At 40.7% G+C, this 22,464-nt stretch overlaps 1 protein-coding gene across 3 annotated transcripts in view; it reads left to right on the top strand.

Annotated features, from left to right (window-relative positions):
* MYO5A (myosin VA) overlaps nucleotides 1–22,464 on the top strand; it is a 97,889-nt gene that overhangs the window by 14,553 nt on the left and 60,872 nt on the right. For all 3 annotated transcript variants that reach the window (XM_088172522.1, XM_088172521.1, XM_014874025.2), the window contains exons 2-4: nucleotides 5,663–5,773; nucleotides 6,795–6,966; nucleotides 11,941–12,085. In XM_088172522.1, coding sequence (XP_088028648.1) covers nucleotides 5,663–5,773; nucleotides 6,795–6,966; nucleotides 11,941–12,085 — 428 coding nt within the window. The remainder of the gene's footprint in view (nucleotides 1–5,662; nucleotides 5,774–6,794; nucleotides 6,967–11,940; nucleotides 12,086–22,464) is intronic.

Consider the following 22,464-nt stretch of genomic DNA (forward strand, 5'->3'; position numbering starts at 1 on the left):
TAATAAAGATCAGGCCTTTAAACTCTTCAAGAGGTTTATAAATGGCTCTTGCTGAGCAACAAGACAGAAAATATGCTCCATGCCCAAAGAAATCTATAATTTCTGTTTGGATTTTTTTTCAAAATTAATGATTCCATTTCCCTCTGGCCCTAAGAAGAATTAAGATGAGTTGGTCAGAGGTTTTGCAGCAGCCCACATGTCATGGGCATGCTCTACTTTCCAATCCTTCCTGGTTACTTGGCATTTGTATGAGAGAAAAGTCCTGTCTGACTTTTTGGAGTGCAGGCAGCAGCAGTCTGATAACAGGAGTGCAGTGTGTCCTTGGGACTGCCCATGGATCACAGGATGGGTGGCACAAATTTTAGTGGTTTCAGCAGTGGAAGAAGTGGGACCTCCTCCCACCTCCTGTGTGAGTGATGATGATCTCTTTGTTGGAGATCCAGACTGGTCAAGTTAAGACTTGTTTGCTTGTTACTCAGCTGGCAGGTGATCTGCTTGTGTAGGGCTTATTAAAACTAAACCTTGCTGTTTCATGTATTTCTAGGCTCAGTGTTATCATCTTTGGTGGTGGCACTGTGAACCAAGCATAGGGGAAAATATAAAGCTGAAAGGATAATGTTCTAATAGCATCAAATTGTGTTTTCAAAGCAGCCCAGCCAAGGAAATCCCAGAGTTCAGGAATCCTTTTGTAATAACTTTGCGTTTTGCAAAGATCGGTTCCACATTTCTGCAGTGTGAACTTTGATGACTTTGTGCTCTGTTTTGTTGTTATGCCTTACTAGCAGAGACACTTTTTTTCCAGCCTGCTGGAAATAATGCAGCCTGCTCTCTCTGGGTGTTCATGTTCAGCCAGCAGTAAGTTCACATTGAATAATTTTGGTGAAATTTGGCTTCAACTTTCACCAGCTGTTGCTGTTCCGCTGGCTCCTTCAGCTAGTGCTGCCAGAATTGATGGTGTCTCTCTCTTTGATCCAGACAAAAATGAGTGGCTTTATTCCTACCCAGACCCGAGGTCATTCTTGAAAGGGAAGGGGACAATGTCTCTCATATTTCTTTTCATGGTTAACATGTGAAAGACTGTGGTTTTTGAGGCTGTCTGTAAATAAAAACCCAGAGATTATCTCTGCTGGAGTGAAAATCATACTTGTATGGGTAGGTGGTGCTGAGAAACTTGGTGCAGCTTTCTCTGAGTTGAAATTTCCTTTTTTCTTCTAGGATGTAGATAATTTAATGAACTCTTTCAGCTCTTAGCCAAAGAGCTGTTGAGCTGGGAAGATAGCTGTATCTCCTTCTTCTGAGTTTGTGATTGTGCAATGGAAGTAGAAAACAATTTGCCTGCTGACGAGACTGCTGAGCTGCTTGCATTGCTAATTCCGTTTTGTCAGCAATGTCAATTAGTACTTCAAGAGGTTAATATCTGAGAGGCTTTGTGAGTCATATGGTCTCATTTAATAGATAATTGTTATAGTCTGCTGATTTCTTCATGTGATCTAAGATGAAATCACAAGGTATGACAGAATACTGTGATTTTCTATTATATTTTCTTATTATGTAAAATTGCAGTAATCCAGCCAACCTTCTGACCCACCAGTAGGATGTGAAAACTTCTGTGTTTTCTGCTGTGAACTCTTTCAGAGTTGCTTTGCAGATGTCTATAAACTATTGCCCAGGCTGTCCTGTATTGAACAAAGTATGGCGCTGCACACTTCCCACATTTTGGAGATGCTGGTATTTTTTATGGTGGTCTGATGAGGCTGGAAGGGAGCCTAAGCAGGAAACTGAGATCTGAAATAGTCCTCTCATTATTCATTTAATTATTTATTTTTCTTCTGAATTCCAGGACATCTCCTTGGTATCCCTTCTATTTTCATTCTGACTTTCGAGCTAGTCTGGGTTAAGCAGTGGTGCTGCAGATGCTGGGTTGGAGGAATCCTTGGCTGCAGGCTGGGAGGATGAGCTGTGTGTCCTCCCCAAGCCTCTCCCAGTCCTACACCTCCAGTGAGGAGAGGAAGTCATCAGTGTTGAGCCAGAATCATACCCACAGAGGAAGGACAGCAAAGCTCATTTATTTGAGCCAAATCAGTACTGAAATACAAAGTGCAAGTGACACTAGTGGTAAGCTTGGGCTGACATGAAAGGTAGCAATGTTTATCTAAAATTCTGTTTCATGGCCTTTCCTTGAGTAAGTCATACTTGTATCTCTCTGATCAGAAGTTTTGTTTTGATGGTTCAAAATTTGCCTTGAACTACCATAAAGAGTAATGTATTAATGGATCATAATTAGAATGATTATATTAAGGTTCACTTGATTCTTGCTGTAATTTATATTGTCATTTCAGTGCTAGAATTTTAGACAGCATAGTAATTTTTAAAGTAGAATTTCCTTCCCTTTTTAGAAGGCTGATTTGTAAATCAGTGGCTCTAGAAACTTATCTTATTTTAGCCTTATTCTAATGCTGTCATAAACTCTATTTGATATACTAGTATATAAAGAGGGATGAATAGCAGATACCAGAGTAAGGTATTTCTCAAGAGAGGCCCTTGGTCCCGTTTCCACCAGTGTTGGTGCTTTGTTTTCCTCTATGGTGTTGGATCCCAGTAAAGGCTAGGCAGCAAGGGAATTTCAGTATCAACTGATTATATAAAAGATAGCATGAAAATCTGATTTTCCAGACCATTCTGGTAAGCTAATGAGGTGAGAATATTGTGAAATGATTCAGTACTTATAATTAGGAACATCTCTCTCTTTCCTCCTACCCATTCCTTTTACCAGGTGTTTTCTTTGGCAGGGATTTAAGGCTAGGCACTGGTGCTGGGGATGAAAAGCTACAGCCTAGTGCTCATAGGATGGCTTTAATATCTGTAGGGTTATGTCATGGAAGGTTCTGCTGTCTGTACTAGCTCAGTTTCTATGGTGATCTGTTTTCTGCTTTCTCTTCCCCTTCTCTAGACACTAGAAAGTGTGGCGTTTTAGCTGGATAAATTAAAGATGCCTATTTCATTTTGCCATAGATCACATAGTTAGAAACTGCTGCACAGCGTTTGTTGCTTTAGGTTGTCAGCATTGGTCTTTCAGACTGCTGCCTTTCTTAGATCAGGAAAATTTCCTTTGTGTAGCCTAAAGGAAACCAGCCTGCTGATCCCTTTTGCTAGACAACATTTAAATGATTTCCTCTTTCACATTTGCTTTGCTTTCTGTTAATTCCTTGGAAGGAATATCCTATCAGAAATACTGGGGATGGGGAACTTCTGCTGCATCTTGGGAATGGAACCTGGTCAAAGTGTGGTGTGCATTCAATCTTCAGCTGTGTCTGATGCTGGAGAATCTTTTGTTAAACTGAAAAAACTTCCCTGATTTCTGGCAGAGTTTTGTTTTTTAGCTTTCTCTTTTGGTGTTTTTTGGTTTTTTTAAATAAAATAATTATGGGAACAGGTGTATTTTGCTATGTTTGGATATATGCATCTTACGAATTATTGATTTTAGGATTTGAAATTGTGATTTGAAATTACTACTATATGAAATAATAAGTTTATGATTTATTAAGTTCTACAGAGCATCTTTTGTTTCATACCAAGTGGAAAGGAAGGAAAACATTGTTCCTTAGCATGCTACTTGACTTCAGTATAGCACTTCTACTGTCAAATCTTGTTTAATTATTTTGGATTTACTATATTTTCTATGGGTTTGTGCTTGCATTGCACATACATTTGTTAGCACAGACCTTCATTTCAGCTCAAAGTTTCTTGCCTTGTGAACTGGGGAGACAGAAGGGCTGAAAGCAGCTTAGCCAAGGGCCCAAACCATGCCTTCTGCAGCTGCTTTCTTCCATTGTTACATACTCTGTGATTGGCAGGAGCTGAAAACTCTAGCAAACTCTAGCAAATACATATGAAACTAAAAAGGCTCGATGAAAAAAATAACCCACATAGCACGAATGGACTACAAAGAGCAAAGCTTGTTTTCTTTGTATAAAGTAGATTCTTACTGGCAGGAGCACCCAGTGATGATGGAGAATGGCCAGGTGTGGGAGCATGACATGCTGTGTAGTGGGAATGATGAAAGTGAGATTTTATTTATTTATTTCATTATCTTTCTCCCTTCCTCTTGCAGAGAGAATTGGTTTATGTGTGTGGCATGAGCTTTTTCAGGAGCTCTTGGGATGAAGGCAGTGCTTTAAAGGCTCCTGTGTGTTAAGGGTCAAAGCCATTGGTTTAGGCTGTTGGAACTTACTCATGTGCAGGGTTCTTAAGGATCATCATGGCTATGGGAAACAAATTTTTTCTTCCTGAAGTTCAGAATTACTGCAGGCACTGAGCCTCCAGCTGGGCATGGGCACCTCTCCTGGGCCAGGGGCTGCTCCCCAAGCTGCTGCTCAGCACATTTTGTCATGCCCTGTCTTGCAACAGGAAAGCAATATGAAGTTTTTCATGAAGTCTTTCAGAAAATCCCTATTAGAAACAAGCAGTTTCTAATTTTCTGTAGTGGGAAAACTGGGTTAATAAGGGGGAGAAAATCTCTTCAGCATCCTTTGAGGCAGAGGAAGCTATACAAAAACAAATTGTGTAAGATTAGGTGGGGAAGCTCTATGACCAAATGCAGTTTTCTCTGCCATCAAGTGCCATGCTTTGACAAGTACATGATAGTTATTTTGAAATAAGTTAGTGGATTGAAGATGTTTTGCAATGCGGTGTATGAATGCACCTCCAGAGCCAAGAAGCTGCTTTGTTTGCCAAGGTGGTGGGTGTGGTGAGATCTCAGTGCTCTCTAGGCATTGCAAGAACATTGGTTCAGGAAATTTAACATAATGAAAATGTCACAGCCTTTTCCTTGTGCTGCTCAGGAGCTGTTTTCATATGTGTGTGTTTGCATGTACATGTGACTGTATAAGTAACCAGCTGGTTTCCAAACATCTTTAATTGATTCTTGAATATGAGGTAACCATTGTATCTTCACTCATTGAAAAATAGGAATATTCTTGCTGTTTTTTGAAAACAAATCATGTGTTTGCACTGGATCACTTTTATGAATAAAGTTTGTATGAAAATGGTCATTAATGGGAATCTGGGGGTTTTTTCTTATATGTGGAGGCCTTTTCAACCAAATCTTTTCAGGTTTTTTTCTTTTGGCGTCCTGGATATAATCAATTTTAAACTAGCTCTGTTTGTAACTACAAAGGAAAGGGCTTTTAACACTTGATCAGGCAGCTTTGCCTAAATTAGCACAGACAGGCCGAACTATTCTCTTTGGGGAAAAAGAAGACAAAAATGGCTCTGTAATATTATGCTACAAATGCATTTAGAACCTACTCGAAAGAGTTACTCCATGTAATTTTTTCTTTCTGAAAATGCTGAGATTTTTTTTTTTTTTTACTTTGTAGATTTTCAGCACTGAATGTGTATCTTGGAATACCTTCTGCATGGAAAATGCCTTTTTCTCTCTGTGTAGGCAATAAAATTATGCTTGTGTAGCCATTTATCAATAGAACAAGTTATTCACCTCAGATGTACTAATTAACTTGCCTCTTGCTTAAGGGTTTGGCTGTAAAACGTGTATTTAACAAAGAAAAAGAAGTAATTTTACTGTCATTTATTTTGATGATTTAACTATAGTGCAACCAAAGCTCACTGATCTTTTGTTGTTGTTGTTGTTGTTGTACTGCAGTATGCCAGGGTTTGGATCCCTGATCCAGAGGAGGTCTGGAAGTCAGCAGAACTCCTCAAAGATTATAAACCTGGAGATAAAGTCCTCCAGCTTCGACTTGAAGAGGGCAAGGTAAGTCTGTGTATTGTTTGTAAGCTGATAGTTCTTGTTCTCAACCAGTCTGATCTATTTATTGCAGGAAGCCCTACTGTCAGAATATATCTGTATTTAGGTGTGTGCAATTGGTTTTGTCCACTCACTTTTTGCAGCATTTTTTTGGTGTGATAAATTTTACTGTTTAGTTACAAAAATCAATTTGGCCTTGTTTTTTAAAATAAATTAAAAAGCAGTTGCTTTTATCCACTGCCTGTTATGCTCAGTTGCATCATCTTTTTCTGCTTATGCCATTAAACGTATAGCCCTGGTTTGCTATTCCAGGGAGACAGGGTTGCTAGGAGAACAGTGTTGCAGAGAAAAAACTGTGACTTCTAAGTTGAGCATAACCAGCAGAAATTTAATAAAGATAAAAAGGGCAAGAATTAAGGGCATTACAAAAAGATGCTGTGTATTGTGTTGAGAAATGATGACATGTCTTTGAAAAGCTCACATCCTTCTAGTTGGTTTTTTTTCATGGAAATAGCAGGTAAATAAAGTGATTTTAGATCTAGGGACAGATGCAATTAAAACATCTACATTAGAGATTAATTTATAGCCAAGAAAAGTTCTGGGTAGCATTTTTTTCAGTGTTTGTGTTCTTCACGGTGTTGTGCCAGCATTCCCATGCTGTGTTGCTGTGTATGAACCTGGCTATAGATTGGTGGGAATCTGCTTCCCCTGCCTGTTCCACTTAATAGGAAAACAATAGGGAAAAGCTAGTTAGATTTATGATATAGCATATTTTGCTTTATCTAATTAAAAAAATATGGCAACAAAAGCATGAGGTTTGCTTAGTAATAGTTTAAAAAGATGATCTGTCTAAATTTTGGAAAATTTTGAATGACATTTTTGGAGCAAGAGCTGCTAACTCAGATCAGCAGAGAATTGAAATCTTGCATTGTATTTTTGGGCATGTGTTGCTGTGAAGAGCAGCTGGAGGTAGTGAGTGAGGAGGCCTGGCCAGCAGCTGTTTGAGGTGTGTCCATTTGGTTCTCAGGAGCTGGAGTATTGCCTCGATGCCAAGACAAAGGAGCTGCCTCCCCTGCGGAACCCTGACATCCTGGTGGGTGAGAACGACCTCACTGCACTCAGCTACCTGCACGAGCCTGCTGTCCTGCACAACCTCAAAGTTCGCTTCATAGACTCCAAACTCATCTATACCTATTGTGGCAAGTACTGTCTCCTGTACCATCATCTTCAGAGATTGCCCTAGACAGGAAAAGGAAAGTTGTCTGTTCATATGTCTGCCTTTAACTTAAAATCATTTAGCAGTAGGGCGTGCTGGACTGTTCCTAGGGAAATCACTATGTTTGTGGTCATTAATAGACTTGAGAATATTAAGGTTCAGAGAAAATTGACTTCACTGTGTGTTCCTCTAGCTCCCCAATGGACTGTGTTTATAAAATGTGTGTTCAGCAGTTTTTGCAGGGACTCCTGGCTGGTGTTCTCCTTAGGCTTGCTCAGGTTGGCGTGGGTGGGAGGAGGCTCACACACTGCAGATGCAGGAGCTGGCCTTGCTCCTTGGTGGATTTGTTGTTGCCCACCTATAATTGCCTACTTCTGCATTGAGCTCCTCCATCTTGTTTGGAAGACATCAGTTTATTTTCTTTTTCATGTTTTCCAATCAGGGCAACTACAGAAGTGAATTTGTAACAGTTCATGAGCCAGTGCTTGTCTTATCACAGTTACAGTTGATCTTGGTTTTAAAAATAACATTTAACTCACAGCAGAAGTTACCCAAACTTGTAATTGCCTGTGGTATTTTCAGATGGCCAGAATGGAGGAAAGTTACTGAGATAATCACGTAAGTGCAAAATTGCAACTGAATGGTCTGTTCTAAAAATAAACATTGTGAGGTAGTTTAGGCTTAAAATTTAGATTTGACGCTTCTGGGCTTTTTTTCTATGTGTGCATATGTTTCTTTTAAATCTCAGTGTTTAGTCAAAATACACTGCTAGCTTTTAGTATAACTTTTGAATAAGATAAGCAGCGCATTAAGCGTATTGTGATGGACAGACAGAGGCATTAACATCCTGCCACATTTTGCTTGCTCTGGCTGCTCCTAATCTGCAGCTGCTCAGCAGAGCACATCTGTTCCCAGCCCTGCTCTCAGCAGTGGCCAGACCACAGGGGACTGGATCAGACTTTGCCACCCCCTGCTTGCAGCCAGACTTCCCTCCCATAGCAGTGGGTGATGATTCACACCTCATCTCATCCTGTCGTGCAGTTGGAGCACAGAATAATTTAGGTTGGAAGAGACCTCTGGAAGTCTTCAGTGAAGCTTCCTACTCAAAACAAGTCTGGCTAGATCAGGTTGCTCAGGGTTCTGACCAGTTAGTGCATCTGGGTATTTGAGCATCTCCAGTGATGCCTCTCTGGGCAGCCCCTGCTGAGGGTGCATGTTGTGGCCCCAGCACTGGGAAACCACCTCAGTTCCCCCAGAACAGACATGATCTGTGTTTCTTTCCCAAGTGCCCCCATGGCAAAGCTCTTGTGTGAAAGGGATTTTGTGCAACTGGAGCCTCATGGCCTGAGCTTGTAAGGGGTTTTCAGTCTCAGATTTGTGGTCTCCTAACACCACCATACCCCTCCCACAAGCCTGTCTGGATTGTGCCCCGCTGCTTGCAGACAGGCTCTGTGTCAGCAGCATTTCAGGGGCTTGCAGGAGGAATGTGTTGTCTGCTGGTTGTGTTTTGCTGTGTTTGGGAAAACATGAAAAAGGCACGTTTCAGGTATTCCTCAGTGCAGCTGTAGGTGTGATTTGGGCTGGTTTTATCATTTCTGGTGGGACTGGGAGACCTTGAGCTGTCCATGGCTGGGTGTGCCCAAGGGCCTGGGATGGCAGAGCTGGGTCGGCTGGTTTGCTTCCAAAGAAGACCCGAGTGACTCTTGGAGCTGCTTTTATGTTTGTCAGAAATGTGTGGAGCCAGCAGTGTGGGGGCTCCTGGTGCTCAGAGAGAAGGAGGTGTTGGAGGATCAGCACTGTGGTGTGCAGTGATTTATTCACTTGGGATGTAGGCAGCTGTATGTTGTGTTACAGGCTGAGCAAAATCGAGTTGGCACATCAGCCTCTAAAAACCTGATCCTTTGGCCACAGACATCCTCCTTTCAGCCTTCTCCATTAGTTCCCATCCTGCTGCAGGTTATTTCCCCTCTGCAAAGATTATTGCCTTGGAGCTCAGCCTCGAGGGGGCTGCATTTGCCTCCTTAATGTGACTCTCACATCAGCCAGGTTAGTTTAAATAGCCTGGGAAGTGGTTTGAGCTAACCCAGTTTATGCAGCCCAAAGGAGACTAAAACTTCAGTCCATCAAGAGAATCACAGTAGCAATATTCTCAACAGTAGAACTAGACCAGGAACACATGGATGGATAGTTGTCCAGGACCCTAAAAATAAATTCAACCATGCTGTCTTAGTGTAATATGTCAAATGGATATTAAATTCTTAAAAATTTTACTTTGAAGTAATTCAAACTTTTAAACAGGAAAACCTCCTGATTTCCTAATTTCACCAGCCTTTCACCAGCAATTCAGAGGTGATTTATAACTTTGTTTTACTGTTGACAACATGAAATGAGGAATTAATGAAGGAAAGTTACAAAGGAAAATTTGAATGCTTACATGGAAAACCTGCTATGGTAATGATGAAAACTCAGTGAATCTTGCTGGTTAGTTCAGATTAGTAAAAAGTACTGCCTGCTGTGCAGGAGAGCAAACTTTAATTTAGATTAATAAATTACTTATGTTTATGTCCAATTTGGCCACAGATGAGTATGTTCAAGGTAAAAGAATTAGATAAGCTTGCTTTGGGCACATATAAAGAGTAATGGCACAAAGAGTAGCCAGAGTTCAACTTAGTGTAATTGTAAGAACAAAAACACACATAAATCTGGTTTAGGAAAGGCCATATTTCTTAAAATAGCAATATGATTTAGCAGAGCTAAAGAGAAGTTATATGTAAATTAATCTGGATTATAGCCCTGTGAGGCAGACTGATTTCAAAGTTCTACAGAAAGCAAATAATTCCTAACTCACTTGTTTTGGTTATTTCCAGATGGTAATTGCTTGTAGATTTTACAGATTGCTGCTGAAGTTCAGTGTTTGAATATGCTGAAGACTTGTCACGAGGCTGCTTGTTCCCAATTCAAGGGTTTCTTTTTGCCAGCATAACCAAAAGCAGGAGGGAATTGTCGGAAGTCTCACACAGATTTTTGTAATGTGTCTTTGATGAGACTTGCAAGCCTGAGAGGCTCAGCTTGGTGGTGCACTGGATTTCACTTTTTACTACTTTCTCTAAGGGCAGATGTTAAAAATTGACATGCAAAATATTCCTCGATCTGAGAAGACTCAGAAAATATTCCTCGAGACTGAGGTGGCTTCCTGTCCCTAACCCCCACTCTTATTTTTTGGTTCACCATTACAGCATTAGAACTTGGCATGAATGTTTATAGAGATTTTCCACTGGAGCTCCTGAGTCATTTCAGTGAAGTCATGGCTGATGGAAAAACACCAGTGTTCCTCACAGGGGTGTGTCGAGACGTAAAACTCGCCCTGTATTTGAGGAAATAGATCAAGGTCTCTCAGATCTCTCCCTAAAACATATTCTCTCGTTTAATGTTTTTGCTAAGATTTGTGCTTGATCTATAGATGCATGAAAGGGTTTAAAAATCGGTTGATGCTCCCAGCAGCAGTGCCAGACTGTAGATGCTTTCATTTCCCCTCTCCCAGCTTTTCTGTGGAAAATTTCGTAGATAGACATCACAGCACTGTAGTCTGCACAGAGCAGAGGGCTGGGATCAGCACTGAGGAAGTCTGTGTGTGTAAGAATGAATTTCTGAGTAAATTTAGAAGCAAGCTGGGTGCTGTGGAAATGCTTCTGGGGCAGGTTCTTCAGGGATGGATGGTCATTGTCCAAGTGTAGTCACTGTGCAGCCGTCTGCAACTGCACTGGCACACTCAGACATCAAAATACATATATATATAAGAAGAAATTCTGTTTTTAAAATGTCCCCAGTTAAAATCAGAGGGGTTCTTTTTCTCTCTTATTACCTTGTCAAGGAGGGCTTTGCCATGTCAAGGGGGCACAGTGTGCCTGTCACAGCTGGGTCTCACATGGTCTCACTGATCAGTGTTTCCACCCCTGCACACAGCAAATAAACTTTCCCTACGTGTTTTAAATGCTGCAGGAGAGAAAGTTAGAAGGAATCTTTGTCAGATTACCCCTGTGGGTAGAGCAATCCTCATTTCTCATGAAAAAGAGAATTGTCCCAAAAACGTTTGAGGTCTCACTGTTTGTGGCAGGGAAGTTTGTAAAGAGTAATACTTAAGTTTTCCTGTGCAGGCAGAGTAAAAGAATGGCATGAATTTAGATGTGCTGTAGTGATGAGTGGGATTTAAAAAAAAAAACAGATATGTGTTTAATTGGTATGGAAAAGCCAGAAAATGGGAGGTGTAAGTACATGCTCAGATGCATCAGATGAGAGTGTTCTGATGACTTCTAGAGCTATAATTGCCTAATTTCCTGGCATGACTGGGTGCTGCTCTGTGTCAGCCCTATGAAATATGTCTACTATTTGCTTTTTTGATGCATTTGACCAGGAGCTTGTCCTGCTGGTCAGAGATGCTCTGGAATCCAAATTACACTGTGTTTATACAGTGTTGCCTTTTACCATAAGGGAGGATGTTATTCTTTCACAACAGCTGAAGGCTTAACACACTGCACATACCCAAACTGGCAGTCAGTGAGACCACCCAGCAGTTAAACTTCACAAATTACAGTGTCACTGGTAATTCAGAGTAAAACACAGGGAAGTACAATGCACATTCATTGGTTTACTGCACTGAACAGGCAGTATTTCAAGTCTGCACATTCTGAATCTCTCTGGATTGTGCATGCTAGCTTTAGAAAAGGCAGATAGAAAGGTAAGAAGTTGTCCCTGATGTGTTTACCAGAGCAGGATAGAAGTAAACTTGTGGCACTTTGTGTGTGCAGAGCTATATTCAGAATAAATATCTGTCGAAGTCAGTAATATCAGATCCTTATTCTTTAACATTTTTAGAAAGATTATAACAGTTAATGTTAAAACCATTTTTTATTTGGTTTATTTTGAAACAACTATTCCTTTTGTTTAATTTCCTTTGTAGGTATTGTTTTAGTGGCCATAAATCCTTATGAACAGCTGCCTATCTATGGGGAAGATATCATCAATGCCTACAGTGGCCAAAATATGGGGGACATGGATCCACATATCTTTGCAGTGGCTGAAGAAGCATACAAGCAGATGGCCAGGTTTGTAGACCAGAGTCTTGAAGTCACTGTTTTTCTGAAAGGAATGAAACAAGTTTCTGGCTGATGCTCTTCTCTTTAATTTATAGCTTGTGAAATGTTTTGCAATATCTGTCTTTTATCCAGTGTTTTAGTACATTTCACAAGGGGAAAAGTTGCCTAAGTTCGTGAACAGTAAAGCTTTATAAATGCTGTGGAGATCATAGTTACTGACACTTAGCAGGAATTACCACAGATCTTGTCAGTATTTAGGTCTAAAATTAGCCCTGTGCTTTATGTGATTATGTTTTTTTATTTGATTAGCAGAATAAGGAGATATTTTTAATTGTCGATGGATTATTAAAGAGGAAAAGGCCAGGTTCTCAGCTGTTTTGTGTTTGTGTGTGACACTGACAAGAGAAAAGAAATCACTGGTCTTGTGAGTGCTTTTATAGGCTCCTGGTTATGTCAGTCATGTCCCAGCTACATAATCTGCCTGTGGCTGATGCCTGGAATTAAGAGGGAGCAGAGGGACGATTGCAAAGAGCCCCTGTAAACTGAGTCTCTAAGGACACTGCAACAGCTGTGCAGGAAATCCTCATTTTGTTAGATGTTGCATCAAAATGAACTTGTCACCCAAGGGCAGTGGTTATCAGAAACTTCTTCCCCTTAGCCCCAAGAGCCTGCAGTTAGGGGAGCTTTTGAAATATTTCATTTCTAGGATAAAGATATTTTGGGCTACTGTGTGGTCGTTGGTTAACCTGATGCTCCCTGGTATCCTCACTGGTTAACTTCAAGCTATTGGTATAGTTTTCCTTGTTGGCAATGCAGCTCATGGTCACATTCATCAAGTAAAACACTGAAAGATCTCTGGATTATTTGTGATGGCCCTTCAGCTATACTGCAAGTGAGGGAGGCAGGGGGAGAATGGGTTGAAAATTACAAATCTTCATGCTTGAAATCAGCTATCTGTTCATTTAAGAATCTTTATGACAGCTAGAATGGATAAAATGTTTGTCAAGTCCACATCTGAATACAGTAATCCACAATACCCAGATAATAGATAATTTCAAAAAAAAGTTCAGTGCAACATTTCATGACTTAGGGTAATTGCAAAAGAGCCAGTGTTTCAAAAATACCCTTGTCTTGGTTTAACTCCAGCCAGCAACTCAGTACCACACAGCCACTTGCTTATTCACTCCCTCCTGCACTTGGATGGGGAAGAGAAACTCATCAGTTGAGATAAGAACAAGTTAATAATTGAAATAAAGTAAAATTATATAAAATAACAGCAACAACAGTACTAGCAATGAAAAGGAAAGAGAGAAAGAGGAGTAAAACCCAAGAAAAAGAAGTGATGCACATTAAAATTGCTCACCACCTGCTGACTGATGCCCGGCCATTCCCCAAGCAGCCATCAGCTGCTCACAGCCAACTCCCCCCAGTTTATATACTGGGCATGACGTTCCTGGGGGTGGAAAATCCCCTGGCAGTTGGGGTCAGCTGTCCTGGCTGTGCTCCCTCTCAGCTCCTTCTGCACCTGCTCACTGCCAGAGCAGGAGAATCTGACAAGTCCCTGACTGCAGGTGAGCCCTGCTCAGCACCAGCCAAGGTGTCACTGTGGTGTCAACATTATTCTCATAACTCCAAAATGCAGCACTGCACCAGCTGCTAGGAAGAAAACTGCCTCTATTTGAGCTGAAATCAGGACAGCTCTACACCCACCCACACTGTTGAATGGCAGAGATATTTGCCTTACTTCCTTTCTGCTCAGAAAATAGACATATAATCTGGTGTGGAAGTACAAAGGCGAAACTGTGTGTTATGATAGTCACATCTTCATGTCTCTTTCATCAATGCTGTTTTAAACAGACTTGGTTCTCAAGGCCCTCTAAAAGCTGTACAAAATACAAATTTGTTAACCTTATTTTATGTCTGAAGCTTGGTACAGTGGTCTGAAATTATAGTCAGTGATGGCTGTCATCCAAATTCACAGAATTTTTGGTCTTAGTATTAACCAGTGGAAGTAAGAGGCTGGAGAGAGATCTCTGTCCCCTGGCTGACTCTAACCCCTGCCTGAAGTGGCCTTACCTCTTAGTGGTGCTGAAATGGCAAATGGCTGGATCACCTGTGTTCTGTGTGGCTGTGCAGTGCAGATATCTGTCTGCCACCATGGGCATTCTCTGCTGTCAGGCAGACTTTGGGGCTGAGATTTTGGCTCGAGTTTCCTTGGTGACTTTTCCTTTTTGCCTTAATTACCTGCTCTTCAGCTCTCACTGCACCCTCTGGCAATTCTGCTGTCCTGAATAGCAACAAACAAGATGTGGTAGGAGTTCCTTTTTGAAACAAATGAGGAGAAATTGTATAACTATGGAGATTAGCTTAAATAAACCTTCTGAATTATTTAATTAATTGCTTTATGTGTCTCTGTTCTAAACAATTTGTTATTCTTTTATGACTAACTGACAGTATTTTCATAGTTGCAAAATGAAATCTGGGTACACAATGCAACTGAAAAAATTTCTCTACACTGAAGTAACAATTTTATTGTTTTAGCTTTTCAATATTTATTTCCTTTTCTATTTGTTTGTTTGGGTTTTTTTTGGCTTGTTGTTTTAAAGAACTTTTTCTGTTGTTACAGCATTACAACATTACCATTACCGGTTTTGGTCACTGAATTTAGTTTTCTGTTGCTGCTTACAATTACTAAATCCTACCCTTTGACTTCACTGATGTTTTATATACTCTGAAGAAATCACCTTTTGCTTCTGAATTATTAAGTTAGAGAAAAAGAACTCCAGTTTTACATTTCTGCAGCTGACTATTTAAAAATGAAAATCAGATTGTCTGTGACTGCTGTATTAACATTTTAATAAGTGCATTGCATGTTCATGGAGTAACTAGTCATATGGCATTAATCTGCATTTATGTGTGTAATTGGTGGGATTTATTTTTCTCTTGTTTCTGATCTTTCCTTGCTCTGTTTAAATGATCACTGGAATAATTAGTCATGATGCTCCTATCCTTAAGGCTTCAGTGAGCTCTTCTAAATATTTACTCCTTAGGTCTTCTTGTTAATTTATAATTTAGTGATTTAGAGTTTGTTCTTTCCAGCTTCATTGCTTCATCTGCTGCAGCTGAGAAACTCCATCCATGTGCATGGTTAACTAAATGTTCTCTGGAGCCTTCTTCAGCCAGAGAAAATGCCCCGTGGCAGAAATCTGGAAAGCCAATGATTAAATATTTGCATTGTGTTTTCATAAAAAATACAGTGCAAAAATGTTGCCCACTGGAAGGACAGGGATGGAGCTCACATCTGACTTGTGCACGAGAAATGACACACAGCAATTGCTTGGGGTTAACTGCAGTGTAAAGCAGCACATAAAGACACCTTTGCATGTGATATTTCCTCCTAGTGGGAGCCAGATGATGGGGCACATGCTGCTGGGACGTGGTGAGCCTGTTTGAGCCTCTTTATTTCCCCTTCCTACAGCAGTTCTGTCACCAGTTTCCAGTGGAGGGTTAGTGGGCAGGAGCATGGCTTGTCTTTACCCATAGCCAGCAGTAAAATAAGTGGTTACCACTTGCTTGGTAGCTTCTTGTCTTTTTTGGTGCAGGAAAACATGCACAGCTATTAAGACTAATCTCATTTTGGATTATTATTTCTTTCCTTTGCCCCTTTCCCTTCTCTTCCTCCCTTGTCATCTGTGTCTTTGTACCTTTTTCCTTTTCTCTCTCCATCTCCTGCTGCTCCTCTGCACAGACTGACTTTGTCTCAGCCACCTTTCCTCTGCTGTGCCTAAAATTAGCAATGATCTAGTTTTACAACTGCACTTAAATTGTGTTAGGCTTAGGGTTCTGAATGCTTCATCCTTACAGTAACTGTATAGGTTTGGGTTGGATGAGCCTCCAGAGTGCAGATGTGAGGGTTTGGAGCAGATCTGCTCTGTCCGAGGAGTGTCCCAGTGGGAGGGAGCAGGATCATTGGGCTGGGGACGTGTCCACGTGGCGTTTGTGCAGAGTGGTTTGATTCTGTAGGTGCAGCTCTAACAAGCTGTGCTTTGTAAAGAGCTGGGACCTGCACTGGCAGAGCTGTGCTCAGTGATGGCAGTGTGCTGTCTGTGGATAGCTCACTCTGTTTGAGTGAATACATACAGGTTTGGGACTGTTTAAGGCAGATGAGTGATGTAGAAGGAAAAAAAATTATTATTGAAGAATATATTTTTGTCCCTGAAATATAAACCTCAGTATCAGCACATGGGTATTTGCATGTGTTGAACCCTTTGAGCTGCAATGCATGCCACTTTTGAATGTCAGTGTTTCCAAATTGTTAACAAAATCCAAGTTCAGTCTTCAGTTACCTGTGCTGTGGTAACTATGAAAATTGAAGCAAAGCTTCAGTTGCCAAACATTTTAGTTTTTATTTTCAATTACAACTTCAGTAGGAATCATAACTGTCAGCAGGTGTGGCTCATTTTCTCTGTAATATTCAATAGAATATTCAATACATTTTTAACTCTGTGGTTTGCAGTAATATGTTGATGATTACACTCTTGAAACTGTTAAGAATTGCATTAATGTATGAGACATCATTATCAGTTTCCTAACACTGTTAGGGAAAAATCACTCCTTCACAGGATTATTTCCCCTACCTAGTGATGGTATATTGTAGTAATTAAGATAATGTATTTTTTTATCAGCACTTTGTTGATCTGATTTGTTCCATTCTACTTGTGGTTGATGGCAGATACAACAGATTCAATTTAATAAATTAACTTTGAGATTTCCTACTGATTAATTAGTAAAGTTGTCTAGCATCGATTAAGCTGAAAGTAACCCTGCAAACAGAATTGCATCTGCTGAGATCCATATAAACCTTAATGAATACCAGTGTGGAAAACAACAGTGTTTAAAGCATCAATTTCCAAAGTTTTGCTTTTTCTATTTGGACAAAGTATAGTGATTTATTTTGTGGTACTGTGTAGCTTTTTCATTAAATTACCTGTAATAAGCAGGCTGCCTCTCTGTTTTGTCAGCTTTTCTGTGTGTGTCTGATGGCTTTCACCTACAGGAAGATATTTTTCTATCACTTTTTGTTCAAAAAGGAAGCTTGCTGAGCTGTTGAGTAGGTGTTTTGAAAGCATCTTTACTGACAGTCTCCAGTTATCCCAGGCATCCCAAGATGATGTCCTCTTAAAAAATGCACATTTGATCAGCTGCTGCTTTGCTTCCGAGTGTCTAATAGATAGACAGAGTATTTTCCCCTGGCAGAAGCAATGGCAGGGATGACTAACAACCTGCCACAGATCTGCATCCAGCTATGGAATGAGAGCCTGCTGTGGTGGGTGCTGCACGAACCTACCTTGGCCTTCCTGCACTTAGGGCCTTGACATAAGACTTCTTGAGTTAAATATCTGCCTTGGAAAGAGATGGTATTTCTGGGCCCCTATTGATAGGATGCAAAGGAAAAAAAAAAAATCTTCCTTTCTGATGAGATGATTTTGGAGTAGTCTCTTATACTTTGGAGCCTGACATTTTATGATGCTACAGGTACAGGATGGCAGATGCGGGAATCAACTTGATATAACATAAGGGACCTGCTTGTCCAAGCAGTGATTGTTTTTAGGCAGCAAAAGGGTTAAGTATAGTTGTAGCTGAAAGCTGGAGTTCATGTGAGGTGTCCTGCTGGTAGCTAAGCAGTGAGCTTTCCTAAACTGTTTCAGGAGTGACCTCTGACTAATCCCTAGATAAATCAGTTGCATAGTGCTGGCTCATCTTTGTGCTCCTCTGGAGTGCAATCTGTCATGGGTTTGTAGCATGTGCTGACATCAGTTTTCTTCATTTGTATGTGTTGGGAGATGTTACTGACAATTCATTATCTTTTCACCTTTTGACATTTTTACAGTCAAGAGCTGTGTTTCCTGGATGTAATTATAATGGCAAGTGGTGCATTTTGTTAATTAAAACAAAAAAGTACATCTTTTCATTGTGAGAGTGTTGCAGAATGCATTTACCAAGCTGCTGTTGAAGAGAAACAAAGATTCTTAAGAACTTGAGCTGTTTTGGAGTGGTTGAGTTTGCAGCTGGAGCAGACTCATGAGAATTCAGGTTGTGAATAATAATATTATTTCATCTTTGCTTTGCACGTTCGATGAGCAGATGCCAAAGTTCTTTACTTTGGGAGGGAGAACAGATCAGCATCATTACTTCCATTTTCTAAGTTAAAGCAGACAGGGGGATTGGGAGGGCAGCTTTGGTGAGTTCACCAAGGTGGCCAAAGCAGGGCTTTGAGCCCCTGAGTCAGAAGTCCTGGTCCTGTGTCTGGTGACTTGATGACACCAGCTTGACAATAAAATATGTGAGAATAGAATGCATAACTGAACTGCTAGTGCAATTCAGTTCAATGCTTCACTGTACAAAAATGAGCAAATGAGCTGCATTTTTCACACCCTCCTTTCCTGCAGCATGAAGGGGTCTCTGTGTCAGGTAGCATCTATTACCTAACAACATTTGCTTTCACGGAAGGTTTCATGTGTTCCAGGCAGTTTACAAGCCTTACCAAAGCCTGTCTCCTCTAATAGTGGAGTCTCAATTTCTGCCTGTGTAGAAGACAGGGCAGAGGTGGTGTGCTGTGGCCACGATCAGCCCAGAGTTGGTCCCAGGCACTGATCTTCCTGTCCCCAGCCCTGTGGTCAGAGCATCCTCTTTTCTCCAGCAGCATGTCAGTGAGAAATGCTGTTAGGCTTAAAAAAAAACAAGTTAAACTGGAAATATATTTAGAAATGAGATTAAAGAACATGGTTTATTGGACTGATGTTTTATGCTTATTAAAAGTGAAAAGAATTAATATACTGCTTAGTCAGGAACAATTGTTATGACTCAAGGTTGCAGCTGAGGAATTCTCTGAATTGTTAATGTGTGGCATCTGTGAAGACTGGGATGTGTCAGGCCAGAGCATGTTAGATCCAGATAGTCAGAATAAACCAATGGATACAGCATGTGAAGGTGGAGCAGACAGAAATGTGGCTGCTATTCTGTGCTTGCTCTTGGGCAAAACTCTTGAAACTCACTTTTTGTTTTGTGTTCTTTTGCTGTTTTGCCCATCACGTTGCTACAGAATGGTTCAGAGCCCTTCAGTCTCTGATAGTCATCCTTGGTGCTTACATAGCACTTTGCACATGCTGGGTGTTTTGCAGAAATTACCTTGTTAATCCACACACCAGCCCTCTGAGGGTGTAAAAAATAAATTATCTGTGTCAGGCTGCACCTTCTGGGGTGTGCCAATACAAGTGAATTTGGAGGCTTCAGCACTGGGAACGCCGTGGTGACGTGGCTGTGCCTGCTGTTCAAACAGCACTGCAAGAAGGAAGCTTGGAAAAGGAAGGGTAAGGGTAGCAGGGTGAAGATGTTACCAGCGTGGTTGCAGGGCAGGTGAGCTCCCAGGGAGAACAGCTCAGCAGCTGCACAGAGCACAGCAAGGTGTGCTTGTGCAGCATGGGCTTGGAAGCAGTTGGAAAGCAAGAGGATGAAACAGGGGAACTTTGCCATTTTAAGGAGACCACTAACCAAGTCCAGAAACAGGGGATAACAGAATTTATTTAAGGCTGTGAAGAACTTTGTGATTAAAATAATTCATTGGGAAGGTTGATGAAGGGCAAGCTGTTGCCTCCTGCCCTCAATGTGAGAGGTGCTGGGAAGGCAGCCCAGAGCTGGCTGCTGCTGCTTTCCATCAGTCCAAGAGCATTAGAAAACTGCTGAATGAATTCTTGTTTGTTTATTTATTTATTTATTGAACAGTTAAATTACTTCTGTTTGAGAAGCAAATCCTGGGTTTGTAGAGTTGCCAGGTTTTATAATGGCTTCTAGCAGATGCTGCATGCCCTGGGCTGAGTTTCAAAGGCCTGTGCACTGAAGGAGTGCAGCTGAGCATGCACAGCCTTGTTTGCTGCCACACAACACTGCCCTTAGGCAAAGGTGAAGCTAAATATAGTGCATTGACTAGTGTTAAACTTCCCAGCACTGGTGGGTTTTACAGCTGCCTTTTATTTTAAGATAAGTGGAGAAGCAATTTTGGTCTTAGAAGAACCAAGTAACTGTAACAGTGGGAGCATCACAGAAAAGTGGAGCACAGCTGCCCAAAAAATGAACCTGGGACCTACCATGGCAGGGAGGGCAGGTCTTGAGAGCACAGGCTGGTGAGTCTGCAGGAAAAAAACTAAATCCTTGTATCACTCCAAAAACACATTTTGTGCTGAAAGGAAAAGAGTGTCCTGGAAAAATGTGGCTATGTTTTGGTTTCAAGTTTGCAATCACTGGTAATTTTAGGAAACACTACTTATTTCAGAATTATTGAAATCAGACATATTTAGTGAGCATTCAGATGAGTTGTGCAAAACCTTATTCATCTTATACCATGCTTTTGTTTTTCTGGTGCTTTATTCTTCTGCCGGCATTCATGAGCTGTGCATGCTCTTTGCTGCCTTGGGAGATGCCAGTCCCCTGGAGACAGGACTCCCTTCAGCCTGCTGGGGATGGCCACCTGTGCCTGGGAAGGTCCTTCCTGAATTTCTTAATGAGTTAATCAAGCTACTTTCTGGGAGACTCACAAAACATTCAATACTGCAGAGAACTCTTGGCTGTATATTGATACCTGATGAAATCTGCTGGGTTTCACAAGAAAGGTGTTCAGATTTTTTTCTGTGGATAAATATTCCAAGACTGAATGAGCTGTTTGGAGTATTAGACATATTTTTCTCTGATTCTGTGAGTCTTAGAACAGCAGTACTTCTAAGTTGTTTGGGAACATCAATAAAGCAGTTACAGTGATATTTAGCACTTTCATGCTGATTTATTTTAAGTACATTGTGCAAACTTAATTTATTTTGGCTTTGTTATCAGTGCCTCATGGTGAGGGAGATGATCATTATTAAACAGGTTTTTTTAGTCATGTTCTCAAAGATCTGTGAATGTTCTGACTGTAGATACTGCAGTCATATGCTGTCACAAATATGCTATGGGGATACTGAGAGATGGATTGCAAAAATAGAATGTTTACTTTGGTCAGAGTTTTGTTTATACTGCTGGAGACACTAAATCATGTCAGCTGCATATATGTATGTGTTTGGAAATCTGCTTTAAGGTGTAAAACATGAACCATAGCTTAAACTAAGTCTATGTTGGTCCTTAGTTAATCCTGTGTCTCTCAGAGGAGCTCAGCTGATGGAAGAGCAGCATTTCAAACCTGCCAGCATTTCAGAATGACTCCTATCTGACCTTTCAGCAATGTCATTAGTTTTTAAGTTATTTTCTTGGGTTGGATTTCCTGGTGCCATAATTCAGCTTTAGGATGGTAAAGCATGAAGTTCCTTTTCTGTCTTTGATGGGCATGATGCACATTGATGTTAGTGGTGCTTATGTGAACAGGATCTCTCCCCAATGTTCCCTGAGTCACAGGTTCCTTCCCTGAAAATTTATGTCAGGTACTTTGATCATTGAAAATTCACTGTTTTGAAAATGTAAAGCAATTTCAGGCTTACAAGTCTATCTTGCCACCACAGAACCGCAGTAGAAGAACAGTAGTGAGATAAAGACCAAACTGTCACTGCTAGATGAAATATTTGTTGTGTACTTGCATTGAAGCAGTAGGGGATTTTAGTTTTTGAAGATCGTAGGATCAGGTCTTTAGCAACAGTTTGAGCTGTTTAAATGAAGTGGTCATATGCAGTGGGGTTGATGTCCTTACCCATAACCTAAGTATGTTATTCCAAAAGAAAAGAATAAAGCAGTAGCAACTCCACAAGGGGAAGAAAAAGAAAAAAGGGGGGGAAAAAAAGAAAAGCCAGCAGATTTAATTAATTAACCTCTTAGCAGTGAGGCAGTGAGGGAGGAAGATATTCTGGAGGTGATGGCCTTCAAACCACCCTGACAAGAAGCTTTTTTAAAAACATCAGCACCTTGGCACTGTCCTCAAGGTTAAAAAAGACAGACAATTTAGGATCAAAGGCAAAGTAAGTACTAATGCTCTTCTCATAAAATTGCCCTGTTATTTGCTTTCTTCATTATATATTAAGGATATTGCACTCTGATCTTTTCTGCCAATCTCATCTGTGTTACGACATGGAGACAATTCAACTTTGAAGTAGCTCATCACAGGCAGGCATTTCAAAGTCCATAGCAGAATCTTTTCAAATCAGCTGTAATGATACAATTTTTCCAGTGAGAGATGCTGGTAGCTTGGATATGAATGGATTGATATGAGTATTGAAGTTGATACCAATAATTTCTGTATTCCTTTTGTTGTCATTAATTCTGTATTCCTTTTGTTTGTTTCACCAAGTTGATGTTTGTGTGGGAGGCATGCTTATATACATTTATTTAACATTATTTGCTGTGGAGTCATGAGC

The sequence above is a fragment of the Sturnus vulgaris genome, chromosome 13, assembly GCF_052056855.1.
Source record: "Sturnus vulgaris isolate bStuVul1 chromosome 13, bStuVul1.hap1, whole genome shotgun sequence".
NCBI classification, from domain to species: domain Eukaryota; kingdom Metazoa; phylum Chordata; class Aves; order Passeriformes; family Sturnidae; genus Sturnus; species Sturnus vulgaris.